Consider the following 14,003-nt stretch of genomic DNA (forward strand, 5'->3'; position numbering starts at 1 on the left):
TATTTATTTTTTTTGTATAGTCTCTTAAGACAGCGTACTAAAGGTAGGTAATAAAATTTTTCTATGAAAACTGTATATTATTCCTGAAAAAAATCGTAAAAGTGGCTTACTTTTTCGACCAGCACAGTGGTGTTCCCCCTTAATATATTAACAGATATTTGTTCAGTATTTCATTGCGTTATTAAATATTTCTGTTACTAAAGATTAAGCGCGACAGTGAAAGTATCCACGCATGTCTGGATTTGGAGATATGGGCCTGTGAGGCCCAAAGTGTGCAATGGTGTAATTTCAATTTATGGTGAAGTGGGGGCCGCAAAATATATCGTTGTTTTGCCAGTTAGACATTCCCAATTTTATCATCTTTAATAACTAGGAAACACGTACAGCAGCAACTCGATACTTGGCAATTGTTTGGTCTCGAATTAACTTCCCGTTGCATCCTCCATATTTTGTCTTAGTAACGTATAGTACGATAACGCAGTACTCAGAATCTGTAAAAATAGACAGCACCGATCAAATTTTCACGATAATTCTAATTTCCATTCCACTTGCGACTCGATACGCTAATTGCGAATCAATCGAAACGCGCTTTCTTATATAAAACATGTGCCATTCGTGCGTGACTGTTATAATAAAATAAGAGAGAAGTACTCGATTATGCAAAACGTGAGAGCGGATAAAAGAAACTTAGGTCGGTTACCTTAGTGTAAGTCTCCAAGGACACAGGGAAGAATCCATTTGCAGTTACGCAACAAACTTTTCTTGATCGCAGTATAACGAGCATTAAATCGCTTCGAAACATTCTCCCAAATTTATTCATTGGCAAAAATGTCCACGAGGCTGAGTAGGCCGCAATGCCGACATTATCGCTTTGCTCTGTTAAACCGTTGCAGCTGTATGTGAACATCAACAACATAAACACGCTGCCGCATATGGTGGTGATGAAAATGCAACGTCTCATAAATGACGAGTTTGCCTGCGTTTGTAAAAGAATGTCAGGCAACTAAATTCTAACGGTGTAGCGAAACATTTATAAGAAACACCGAAAGAGAAGCTATTTATACAACAATTCTGTAGAGAAAATGTTCGCACACACTGTACGACAGTTAAAAGAAATCGGCGAACATATGAGATGCATGATAGCCTTCACATTTTATATTTTGCGACGTCGATTTTTAATCGTATACATTTTGCTTACAACCTCGGATTCACTCGTCGTATTTGTATGCCCTTATACTATTCCATTGCACACTTTATTTGACAGTCTCTTCGTAATTACACACCCCTCCGCAAATAAATTTTCAGAATTAAAAAAAAAAAAACAACGCACCGAGAAGCTTTTTCAAGAATTTTCTGGAGAGACGTACAGGCAAATGATAAGACAATTGAAATGCATGAAAACTTTAGTATTCGTTTGCAAGTTCTACTTTCGCTTAAGGGGTTACGCCACCCTGAAAGTTTTGAAAACACGATTTTTTTTTCTTTGCATTTTCTTATTACGTGAAGTTTTAAGAATAATTTAAGTCGTTGTAGACACAAAAATTCCCCAAAATAGCCGAGTTATAGGCTTTCAACGAGGCACGGATGTCGATATTCTGCAGCAGGTAGCGACCATTCTACTTTTCTTCTTTTGCGTTTTTCTCGAAACTACATTTTCAAAGATGGCCTATGAAATATCTCCGAAACTATTTGTCCGATTGAGTTCAAGCTTGGCACGCATATTCTTAATGGTATTGTCTACGATGTAGCATATCAGTTTTTCCATCCTATACCCCATTCGTATATAATTAATGGTTTAAATTCGTTTTTTCATGTGAAAAACGTATAACTTTTTTCACTTTGCTCTCATTTGTGCAATCAATTTTTTTTTCTCAAATCCCTATGCTACATCGTAGGTATTTTATTAAGGAACACGAAAATCATCGGGTTTTTGATTTCAGACGAACATGTTCGTTATAATTTGTTAAGTTAGTCACGCTTGTAACGGCGGACGAGCTTCGCGGGACAACAAATAACTCGGTCATTTTTTAATATTTTTGTACAGTATTTATACAATATATGCACTAATGCCTGCTCTACCCATAAGAAGAAAATAAATAATTTTCAACCTCATAGTATCAGTAAAAGAAATTCGTCTAGTTTAGTGCTGTTTCGAGCGCCTCAGGGTGGCGTAACCCCTTAAGTTCCACTAAGTCCATAACCAGAAAAAATTACACGTGCTACAATTTAATAAGCTATTTCGCTCAATCCATTTGTTTAAACCAGCTTGAACAATTGAAACGATCGAATTTTAATGGTCAAAGTATGGAACTCATTTCATGATTTATGAATTTATCGCTGATTGGCACGTGGAATGATAGATATTATCTTTCGTGTCATCGTTCGAAAATGATTTTCTGCATTATTTTCAAGGCCAACGAATAATCCCCACTCGTTTGTAAAAGTCCCGTAGTATTTGTGTTACGACTAATACGAACCATAAATATTTGATAGCCAAAGAGGCAAATTATAATACTGAATATTAGCACTTGTGCAAGTGCGATCATCGTGAACACGTTCTCTAGTTTTGCACAGTAAGCGATGAGCTTCTGATGCTGCCGGATGTAGACTTTAAGTTTTGCGTAAGACGTGCTGGTATAATACGCCACGTCAGTGTTCGCGTTTTGATCCTTCATTTCCTCCTGTTGGGCGCACAGTTTCGTCAATCTGTACTGAAGTATACGAAACTGACCAGACACGTGCACGCACAGAATGCACAGAATGTTGTCCAAACAGAAGTAGCACAGGCCGACTTGATACAACGTGACCGCCTGTGAAATTATTCAATTAATAATCGAGAAAATAGGAACGTGGCTTTACGTGCTTTTAAAAATGAAGACGATTTGCAGGGTGTATAATAAGTAATGATTACTGCAGTGGTAAATCTCACACCTCTGAATCGATTGACAGTGATAAAGTAAAAAAAAGTTGCCGCAAAATTGTTTGTGACATTGAAGATTAATGTCTATTTTTTTTTTATACCAACGTGCTCTACTAAGTGAGAAGGAAAATGGTTCAAAAGAAAGCTAAAATTAACGCAATAACTTAACACTTACTCAATAACTTAACATTCGCGCAATAATTAGTGGATAGAATCACTCAAAGAAGCAGTGGCATTTAACGAAGGCAAGCTGCGTTTCCGCGAATGGATATATCGATTATTTATCATTGCCTGTTTGTTTGTTTTTCAAATTTGAGAAGAAAAGGATATGAGCGAGCGAGAGGAAGCGAGAGTGAAAATTAAGAAAAAAATTAAAACTGTCGAAATAATAAAAACGACATAATTTAAAGTGTTAAAGTATTTCATTAATCGTGCACCTGCAAGCAAGTTTGTGAATCATATCCACTATTCAAATACTAATATCAGCATCTAATTATTCTATTAATTCAATTCAGATTAAAAACGTCTACAGAGGAAAGTGAATGTCCCAATTTCTGCCCATGTCCCCATTTCTGCTCGTTTCGTATTTCTCTTATTACTATATGCATTACGTTTGTACTACAGTTGCAACAAAATAATTCATCAGCAGAAATACGGACATTTAGAGGATTATATATTTAATTAGAAATTACTAATAGTTAACAATCTTGAAATATGTTTCTTAAATAGTTTTTAAATTGGTTGATTTATTATTAAAGAATTAATCGATCACTCTGCAAATTTTCATCACAAACAAGCTTTTTACACCTTCTTTATGACGAGTTACCTGTTGAATCAGCAGAAATTGGGACATTCACCTTAAATAGCCTCGATTTTAAGAAAACAATATTTCATATGATCCTGGATTATAATAATGTTAAAGAGTACGACAAACGTAAATGCAGTCGAAAGGTCCAGTTTCAATTCAGAATCACCAAATAAATATATGTATTACCAGAGCTTGCAATACCTGTACGACGAATGTCATTTCGTAGTACGGTGAAATCGATAGGGGCAAATTTAGCCACATATTGAATGGAAGTATTCTAGCAGATTCATTTTTCCCCGCATTTGCTGAAACCCAAGTACACTGCGTTAAGTACTTATATATTTCTACTTGCATAAAACACTTAGCGAAGAAACAAAAAGAGGCCGACTTGTTCCAATGAAATATCAATACAAATCTAATTGAGCGTGGATTATTATTCGACTAATAACTACAATTTGTTGAAGCTTCGCCATATGGAAAATTGTACACACTTCGTGCGTGAAACCTTATAGAAAACAGCTGTCAAGTGTCTAGAAAGAAAAAGCGACTGCACTGCTCAATAAACGTCACTTGTCGATTATTATACTGGATCGGATAATTTAACGAAACACTTTCGTCGACATCTTTTGGTGAAGCATCATTTACATTCGAAGACCACAGGCATCAACAACCACGCACGAAAACAGCACTGCTTTCACTCACCAATAACCGGTGTGATCAGGTACCCGGCAATACTGCAGTGGCCAGCGAGGGTAACGAAGAAGGTGAAAACAATGCAAATTTTCCTAACATCGTCCAGGATTTCCTTCTCGCGAAAGTTGTAACTGGCGTTCCAGAAGTCTTCTTGCATATAGAGGATCAATTCAATAAACTCCACTTTGTGAATGGTTAAGACAAATACCTTGATGAAGATCATGAGGAGACTTAGGATGCTGCAGGCGATGTAAAGGACAGCCTGAAATAAACCGCAGCAAGTCTATACCCTTATTTACACAATCGCAAAAGAGACACTGTTACCTAACCAGCCAGAGAACAGTTAAGGGGAGGTTCCGGTCTAAAAGTCGATTTTTTTTTCGTTTTTCGAATGTTCAACCTTTTAGGAATGTGTGTTTAAAAGGATTTGTTGAAATTCGTAAAATTCCCGAAGTTATAGGCATTTAAGTGGCGGCAAATGCATGGGTAACACCCGGCCACTCGGCACTCACGTAAAACTTTAAACGCGTTTTCTCGAAACAGTGTTCTCAAAACGGTGGGACCTGTATCTCCAAAAGTTATTATCCGATTCGACTGAAACTTTTGTCTACTTTGAAGAATATACTTCTGGCTAGGAGGGAAACCAGAAGAAAAATACAAAAAATTGAAAATTTATAATTTTCAAAGGCGTCGAAAGGACGAAAAATATAGGGGGAAATTAATTTCAAAATTCAAGTGTCGTTATTTTCTTAAAAAATGTCATTTTTGCATTTTTTCTGGTATCCCCCTAGCCAGAAGTATATTCTTCAAAATTAAAAAAAGTTTCAGTCGAATCGGATAATAACTTTTGGGGATACAGGTCCCACCGATTTGGATGAGTTTTTTGACGCCTTGACTTTAACGACTCCCCAGTGCCGTCTGTATTGATTAGTTATGAAACAAAAAATATACTTCTATAACATAAGACATCCTTAATACAATGCAAAACGTCCGATTAAATTATATATAGTAGTTTTCCTTTAATTAATTCCTAAAGATCACCTATTTTCTGGGGCTCTAGACCGGATCCTCCCGTTAAATGACTCTAAAATCACGAATTCCAAGGACTCACCCCCCAGTCACCCCAGCTGAAGTACATGTCCCTGACCTCGACGACGGAGGCGAGAATGATCGAGAACAACGTGTAGCGTAACATGATCTTCCTTCGACGCTCCTCTGTGGTGTCGCCTGCCAGCCAGAGTCCAATACCCTTCATGAAGGTAGTGGATATTCTGATCGAAATGTCGGAGTACCCTTCCGTCGCCATGAGCAGTGTCAAGTGCGCCGTGACACCTAGCATTTACATTTCACACCATGCCTGACACGGTATCAGGCAACCTTTTCATATTCACGGGCCCAAGAAGCTCGCGCGAACGGTGTTAGACGTAGAATCAATTACTGCACTCGTTCAAAAGCCAAGAGAAGAGTGCTGTATCGATCTCGCTCTGCATTATTTACTGGCACTGGCATCTCACACCTTCCCTAAAAACGTGTGGCACGCGTCACGGTAGACCAACTATTATTCCGTAGCCACTGAACGTTTCTGTCGCCTGCATTTGCGAGCTTGCTCGGTGCAAGTGTTCAGTACGGTTTGCGCGCTCGAGACGAATTATTACGCCGTTGCTGCAATTTATTAGGCTGTCGTAAGCAACATTTGTCTTCAATACTGGAACCATCGGCTCAATCTCGTTGATTGTGTAGTCTGGTACATTTATCCGGTTGAATAGCAGAGAACGAAACGAAGCGCATTCGGTAGTGAATGACAAGTGTCGATGATTGCAGCCTAGCTCGAAAAATGTGCCCTAATTTTTCACCGTCGGTGGAGGAACTTCTACTAGAGGCAGCAGCAGTGTAACGCTTTTTATTATTATACGTGGCTTATATGCAAATCGTTGCAACGTTCGATTTATAAACGAAAGTATGTGCTTGCGATTAAGAAACACAGTGACGGTGTTGAATTTTATTGTTTATTATACTCTTCTCATCTTTGAACAAAGGATCGGGTGGTAAAGCGACGAATGAGGAATCGGATTTGTAAGAGAAGATGTTTCGTGATTCTACATAGTATTGTACATATTCTATAATACAGTTAAATATGGAGTTATTAAATCCGTCAGTTTGTTAAATTTAATACTCTTACATTCAGAGTGATCGCGACAGATCTTTTTTGTCGTTTCGAAACGCCGAGGATAATTAAGGAGATAACAAATTTTTTGATACTGCGCGGGAGAAATTGCATTTTCTACAGTTTAACTGTATGTAAGCTGGAGAAAATATTATTTATCGAAACACTTTTAGACACGTTGAAGGACAGAGTACTGTAATTGATTTAATGAAACTACGGGAATACATATTTTCTTCGGATGACAAACTGAGAGTCGAATTCCGTTTTTAAATTCGAAGATTAAGAACTATCAATAGGCACTCAAATAATCTCTTGATTGGCTGGTATAATTTCGAAAGACATTTGGAAGCACACGAAATGATTCTGGAATACTGCAGAAATATAATTTAAGGTGTACGACTTTCGAGTGTATATCGGAGATTTTTCTTTATTCCAAAATCTAGGTCTTGATCTACTTTATCTCTTCGTCTTACCTTTGCATAAGTACGTAACAATGTTTCATATGCTCCTTAAGATAATGTCTATACATATGTACTATTTTACATATACAATATCTTGTTTTAATAGCTATTCAATAGCGTGAAGTACGACACTGCAGTGCTCAAGACCTGTGACAAACGAAATGCATGTAAATAAATTTCAAGTTGGGGTGAATTTATTTTTGACACGTACACTTTTAATTTATAGGGGGGAGCAAAGTTTTGACCACGTGTACAGAAATATATTCATGAAATTAATTGTGGTCGATCTTTCCTGCATTCAGAGAAATCTAGACTTTACAACGCTGCTAGAATTAACAAGTTCGTTACTACGTGTCCCACATTGGTGAAATTGCACATTTTATATAGACAAAATAGTAGCAGAATCAAGGCGAAATATTCTTTTTTCACAAGTTTAAGGCCGTTGAAAGACGAAAAGAAAGCACGAAAAAGATGAATTTAAATTCAAAGCCCCGTCATTTTGTGAATTTTTAATTTATTTTCATAAATCTGCTGCCGGCTATAGCCACACTCATACTGATTAAGAATCCCTTTGGTTCTTTCGTTTTGGATCAGCGGATCAGCCGGAGTGGTGTGTACCATGAGGCAACTTTTTTTTGCACACGCTTTACGAGATGACCCATATCTCCATTAATTATTATTATATATGGCTGATTTTTTTTTTACAACTAAGCGAAATGTTAATAAATACGCGTGGATAATGCTCGTCGGTGAAAGTACTGTGTAGTTTTTTTTGTGTGCATCGTCCCTAAAGAAAGGCAAAAGATTGGCCTCCCAGATGAGAATCCACCCTTAAAGGACTTACAATTAGCCACGGAGCAAATGAAATTTCCGTGACATTTGTGTCGCGCAGAAAAAATATAATGCTTCTCAAAGGCAGCAATTGATTAGTGAAATAATTAATGCAGTGACTAAACCGTCGTCGTACAGTTGAAATTCATTACCCTAGTATAAGTTTCCAGCGATACAATGAAAAATCCGCTAGCAGTTAGACAGCAAGGTACCCTGGATCTCATTATGACAAGCACCATGTCTTTCCGCAGTTCTTTTCCATCTTTGCTCATGGACAATAGTGACCAGGGTGCCGAGTACACTGCTGAAGCAACTGCCGTGCTTTCCTGCACCAAACAGTCGCAGCTGTAGGTGAACATCAGCAATTGGCACATGCAACCCGTTATGTGAAATACAAAGATAAGTCGCTTCGTTGTAGGCGCATCATCCTGCGGGTTGTGAGACATTGAAATAACACGTGGAATCTATCGGCGGTTCGTCCTATTATTTACAACTATTCCAGCAGTCTAAGAAAATGGCGGGAAAATTAACGGAGCTATTATAAATATCATCAGGATTCCTCGTAAGAGTTAGGCCGCCTTGAAGGCCCGAAAATCATATGTAAGTTTCAGAATTTTGTTCGCGCGAAATTATAAAATAAATGAACAAACTTTTTCACGGCTTTATTCTACTAAAATTTTAAGCCTGAATTGCGACTAAAATTGCCTTAGCAAAAAAGTTTTTAATTAAACGTAAAATCCGTATGTACTTCTATAGATAATCTATGATAGAAAATAATATTAAAATTTCAAGCGAACCGATTACAGATTGATCAAAGTGATTCCGAGGAGCTCGTCTTAGCTTGGCGGGGAAACGCATAACTCGGGCATTTTTTAATATTTCTGTGCAATATTTATACAGCATATTCATTAATGCGTACTAATTAATTTCGAACGTGCCTACGTTAATCTCGTGGAAAAGAAATAAGAAATCTAATAGTGAACTGAGGGAAAGCATGCTTCGTGCATTAACTAAATCTTTATTACGATTGGCACGTAGAAATCAATAAATAATGAAATACAATCTGTGTAGTATCATGTACTGACCATAAGCACCAGATATCCGTCCAGACACATCAATATGCTGAAGAGCAGCACTTGTCCAAGTACAATCAGTGTGAATACACGCTCTAGATGATAGGAAAATTCAATGAGCATCTGGTGTTGTTTAACACATCTCTTGAACATGGCATAGTATGTAACTGCGTTCTTCGCTGGGTCCTTGCTCGCGGACTCCATCTGCTTCTCATGGTTTGTTACCACGTGCATGTTTGTCAATCTGTATTGCAATATACGAAACTGGCTAGCCAAGTGCAGATTGATAATGCACATAAAGTTGTCGATGCAAAGGTAGCATACACCGATGTGGCACAAAGCTAGAACCTATACACACGTAACAAAACATGATAACTTGATTATTGATATCACTTGAAACTCGAGAGAAATAATAAGGTAAGTTCGGGTAATAAGGCCCACCTAGGGTTCTATAATTTAAAAAAAAAAAACTTGTACATATTTTTGAAAACTTTTTTTATATATTAATCTATGAACATTAAACTATACGCTGTAATATTTGTAAGAATATATGAACACAACAAATATGGAAATTAATGGGATTTTAAAAACCTTGTAAACGGGCCTTATTTCCTGTAGGGCAGGCATATTCGACCTCAGGTGTGAGCCCAACGCATTCCTCGTGTATCCAGGTGAGACACGCGACACACTGTCGCATATCTGTCTTGAATGCAGTTCTGCAAAATTCGCAAAACCAACTGTCTGCAGAGTTACCGTCCACGTTTTCTCTGGAGGTGAATGGCATGGGCTCTTGTTCACAGACTCTTGTCTTTTTTCTCCCGGTTGAAGCGCTACTTGCTTTGGAGCTCTTCTCAAAATCGGTCCTGCTTTGGAAGAGGTCTCTGCCCACTTAATATTTTGGTGGGCCTTATTATCTGCTTTGTCACTTCCTCATTGCCGAGGTTACATGTTAAACGTGCACTTTACAATATCATCAATTTTTTGGAAATATGTTGCCAACATATGTACTTATACATACCTATAGTTGTACAGTAATTGGATAATGCGTACTTCTAATACAAAGCCTACAAACATTTGTTGAATTTACAGCCGGCAAATGTTATATTAATCGCGTGGGGGTTCTTCGAGTGACATTTCGTATGTAGTAAAAGCATTAGATGGCATCAAGAAGATCGTGAATTGACCTATCAAGAATAAATTACAGGTGGGCCTTATTACCTGCTGGGCCTTATTACCCGAACTTACCTTAGTATTTATAACTACGAATCGTGTGGGTTACTTAAATAACGTCGAACTATCGATACACTGAAAACCTAAAACGTTTCAAATGTATTTTATCACGCCCGACTGATTATTCAATTTTTAAATAACCCCGAAAGATGTGCCAGTTAATTATTGTGGAAACGTATTATCTGAATATTCGGGCTGCTCGATTTTTCTAAGCAACCCCGATTGACGTATCTGACACACAGTTCGAGTGTTCGAAAACAGCTTGATTTGATCAACTGTTGTTTTAGTAAAATAGGACTAAGACAAGTAGGCACGTTTTTTCTTTAGAAATGTTAGGAAAATTTACAATACTTGGATCAAAAATGCTATCTCAAAGTACGGTGTTGTGGAGAGTGGCAGGTTGACCCACATATTAAACGGAAGTATCCGTTCTGAATCGTTTACTCCAATATTTGCTGAAAAGAAAGATACGAGCGACTTATTTTTTATATCAGAAGTCATCTGTTCTACCTACAGCGTAATTGGTAAGTGTATAGATTCTTGAGAACATCATAATTACAATGTAGTTACAAATTTTGTGAATCTATGAAGACAATGAAACGGTTGAAGAAGTTACAATTACAGTTTACGGTATGAAATATTAGCAAAAATTACACGAATGTTAACAATTATTTTAGCTTAAAATCCGTGATCAATGATCTTTTGGTTTGCTGTAGATTTAAATTAATCAACGTACCTAAAATTGGGACTACGGCGTAATTGATAGCCGTGCCTTGGGCAAAGAAGCAGAAGACGCAAATGAGGTAACTACAGGTACGCTTGCAATTAGCCAGCTCTCTGCTCTCGTACCAATCATAATTCGAGTGCCAGAAATTCTTTCGCGAGTACACAAGTAACTTGAAGAATTTCTTTCTGTGCACGAACAAGACAAATATCTTGACTAACACCAAAAGCAGCGTGATAATGGTGCACAAAGTGTAAATGAAGTTCTGTAATCAAAGACATGAGTCTACGAAGAATTTGGTTGATAACGGTGGTTCAAACTGTTGCCTGCATAACGTGGCCAATTAAACATACAAAGGAAACGTTATTTATTCTTAACCCCGTAACGACGCACTAAATTGTAGAAAAACGTTAAAAATCACCACCCTTTTTTATGTTTCTATTTTACTATATAAATTATATATATTTGCAAACTGGGATGAAACACTTTTTTACATTCCATCGAACAATATATTACGGGCGCGGAATTTTGACACTGTTCGCATGTGGGTGTTAAGTGGGTATACCCGTTTGACAGTGTCAGAAAACGGATTTATTATATTTTGCATATTTACATAAATTGATGTTTTGGGAATTTTATAAATCAAGTCCGATGTAAAAATTTGGAAAATTGACGAAGTTATAGGCATTTGAGTGGAACAACCCAGGCAGCACGGTGCGGCGCGTCGCACAGTGGTTCGAGTATACTACACGCTAGGTAGACAAAATTATTTTTTCGCGATATTGGGTTTACATGGGGTTCAAATTGTTAGAATAACAAACCTGATTCGTATCGCAGTTTATTGCTTCACTAAAAAATATCAATAAAATAAAAATATGACTAAGAGATATATTGGCCGGTGAGTTTCGCGAGGGGTACTCCTCCACCACACAGTTTGCTTGCCTCGGTGCTCCTTTTCTCAACGTTTTCTGACTCGCTCTCTTTCCATCTCGCTCTCGCCTTCGCAGAAGAAGAGTGAGCCAGAAGTGGTGGGGATAGCGCCGAGCTTCTGGCGTGTAGGCCAAACCGAGCTGTTAGCGTACAAACACACACAGCAGAATAGGTGTGCGTTAGCCCCGAAAATATTCAGGATCTTTATTAGTCAGAATATTGATTCTTTCTCGATAGCTTCATCTCGTCTTGGTCTACGCATAACTTCGTAACGCACGCAACTATTACGTTAAGAATAAACAACAGCCACACAGCTACGTTACAGGCGGAGCCGAGCAGTGTTCACGTTAGCCCACCATACCCTTCGGAGGCCACGCAACTCCAACTGACAAACCCACGATCGTCAGGTGGTGGTGGTTGATTTCCCCTCGATCGCTGCTCGCGAAAACGAATTCACCGACCAATACATCTGGCTTAATTCAATAAAGGAAGAAGTACAAAACGACAGTATTTTACTTTAACTATAACCGCGAAAAAATAATTTTGTCCAGCTAGCATGTAGTATACTCGGACCACTGTGCGGCGCGGCGTGGCGGCTTGACCGATCGCAGCGGAACTACATTTTTCATTACGATGGCCCTAAAAATTCGCGGCTACCAATTCACTTCCAAATTCGCATGCAGAATCGTAATATATACCCCTTTAACGGGTTACCGAAATTATCTAATACAAAATTATAGTTCTATATAATATAATTAATATAATTAGTATAATTATCTCGTTCTAGTTTTTTTTTTCCATCTTCGATAGGATGACTGGGATTGAATATTTTTGTTCAGTATTCCTCCCATGACGAATCGTACAAAGACACGCACCGAGGTCACCAAGCATTGCTCTTTCGCCAAGTTCCGCGAGTCTGATTTCGCATTTTACTACTTAAGAAGCTTTATTCGCGATCAGGGGGGTCCACTAACTAATTATTCGAACACTCACGCCTAAATCGCCCCAGGTGAAATACAGCTCCGGCAATATCATAACCGTGGAGAAGAGGAGCATCCAGATCGTGTAACCCAACGCGACGTTCCTCCATCGTTGCTCGACGCGATTGTCTGCTACCCAGAGGCCAACGTATTTCAGGTAAAAGGCCGTGACGCTCAGTGCGACGTCTTTGCTCTGTTCCGCGGTCATGTTTGAATATTCCGTTTTTGAACTTGACAGACCAACGACAAGTCAAGTCCACGTGACACCGCTCTGACTTACTTGCACACCCTGTTCATTATACCCCGCGCGTAACACCCATTCATTTCAAGCGTCTTTCACGGCGGACGTCCAGCTGCCGCGAAACAGTGACGTAATTGCCGTTCTTTCGTGTGAAATGGATGAGACATGTTGGATCAATGCATAATTCATGATTCTAGGGGTGAGATTGTCCGGTCGCCGCGATAATGGGTGGGCCGTAGCTTGCAATTTCCGTTGGATACAGGGGTTGGGGATGGCGCGGTGTAACTTGACGCGATGATACGCCTGCCGCCAGTTAACACGCACGGTGTTCTGGATGAAGAAACACTCAGAACGCAAGCGAATTCGTGGTGCAAAGTTTACGCGACTGTGAGCCTCGTCCAAGTGAGGTAGAAGATGTGCTATGAATAGGGTTGCCAGGCGAACTATCATATATAGTATTGTGCTATAATTTTGTCTAGTGTTCTATATACTGTTAAAATAAAATTATACACAGTACGTAAAAATACTATAAAATTCCATACGATTCTGTAATTTGTATAGCCGGTTAAGAGGGTGAAATGTGCTCTCGAACCGAATTCGACTCACGATGAATAATTCGAAAGCTTATTAAAAAAGAAACATTTGTGGCAATTTTCAACTTCGTATCTCCACCAGGAGGGTAGTAAAGGGCATGTTAGATATGACTATCCTCGAAGGCAAAAGGAAACGCTAAGGAAACGCGCTCCAGGACAGTTCTGGGGTAAGTGCCGTGTGGTTCGTCACAGTCCTCTCACCAGAAGGCAAAACCTTCCCCACTCCGTGGCCAGATCCTCCAGGAACAGAGTCCCCATTCTTTGGCAATACGGCGTCGGGCCGATTGCCATTCCCATAGTCTTTATCTTACTCTAAACAACCAGTCATTCGACACCCGATGGCTACGAGACCCAA

The 14,003-nt window shown here is 38.7% G+C and overlaps 2 protein-coding genes across 2 annotated transcripts; both read right to left on the reverse strand.

The window, feature by feature from the left end:
• Positions 1-422: 422 nt before the first annotated feature.
• On the reverse strand, positions 423-5,727 carry LOC143374000 (odorant receptor 13a-like). The gene is made up of 6 exons (XM_076821772.1): positions 5,533-5,727; positions 4,431-4,683; positions 3,930-4,033; positions 2,478-2,810; positions 701-976; positions 423-491 (listed from the first exon to the last, which is right to left on the reverse strand). The coding sequence occupies exons 1-6, from the start codon at positions 5,725-5,727 to the stop codon at positions 423-425; spliced, it is 1,230 nt and encodes a 409-aa protein (XP_076677887.1).
• A 1,396-nt stretch (positions 5,728-7,123) lies between these two features.
• On the reverse strand, positions 7,124-9,262 carry LOC143374284 (odorant receptor 13a-like). Its single transcript, XM_076822288.1, has 3 exons — positions 8,963-9,262; positions 8,030-8,305; positions 7,124-7,193 (listed from the first exon to the last, which is right to left on the reverse strand). The coding sequence occupies exons 1-3, from the start codon at positions 9,245-9,247 to the stop codon at positions 7,146-7,148; spliced, it is 609 nt and encodes a 202-aa protein (XP_076678403.1). The 5' UTR covers positions 9,248-9,262; the 3' UTR covers positions 7,124-7,145.
• Between the last annotated feature and the right edge of the window lie 4,741 nt (positions 9,263-14,003).

This window comes from Andrena cerasifolii, chromosome 10 (genome assembly GCF_050908995.1).
Source record: "Andrena cerasifolii isolate SP2316 chromosome 10, iyAndCera1_principal, whole genome shotgun sequence".
Classification (NCBI taxonomy): domain Eukaryota; kingdom Metazoa; phylum Arthropoda; class Insecta; order Hymenoptera; family Andrenidae; genus Andrena; species Andrena cerasifolii.

Bases quoted from the DNA above. Each gene is read 5' to 3' on its own strand.
- LOC143374284 (XM_076822288.1), bottom strand. From the start codon at position 9,247: ATGTGCATTATCAATCTGCACTTGGCTAGCCAGTTTCGTATATTGCAA. The intron at 8,306-8,962 runs GTCAGTACATGA...CACAACCCGCAG, and splicing joins ACGGATATCTGGTGCTTATG to GATGATGCGCCTACAACGAA. The intron at 7,194-8,029 runs GTAATGAATTTC...CGTTTGTCACAG, and splicing joins CGCTGGAAACTTATACTAGG to GTCTTGAGCACTGCAGTGTC.
- LOC143374000 (XM_076821772.1), bottom strand. From the start codon at position 5,727: ATGGCGACGGAAGGGTACTCCGACATTTCGATCAGAATATCCACTACC. The intron at 4,034-4,430 runs GTGAGTGAAAGC...CTTGGGTTTCAG, and splicing joins CCTGATCACACCGGTTATTG to CAAATGCGGGGAAAAATGAA. The intron at 492-700 runs GTAACCGACCTA...CTATTTTTACAG, and splicing joins CCTTGGAGACTTACACTAAG to ATTCTGAGTACTGCGTTATC.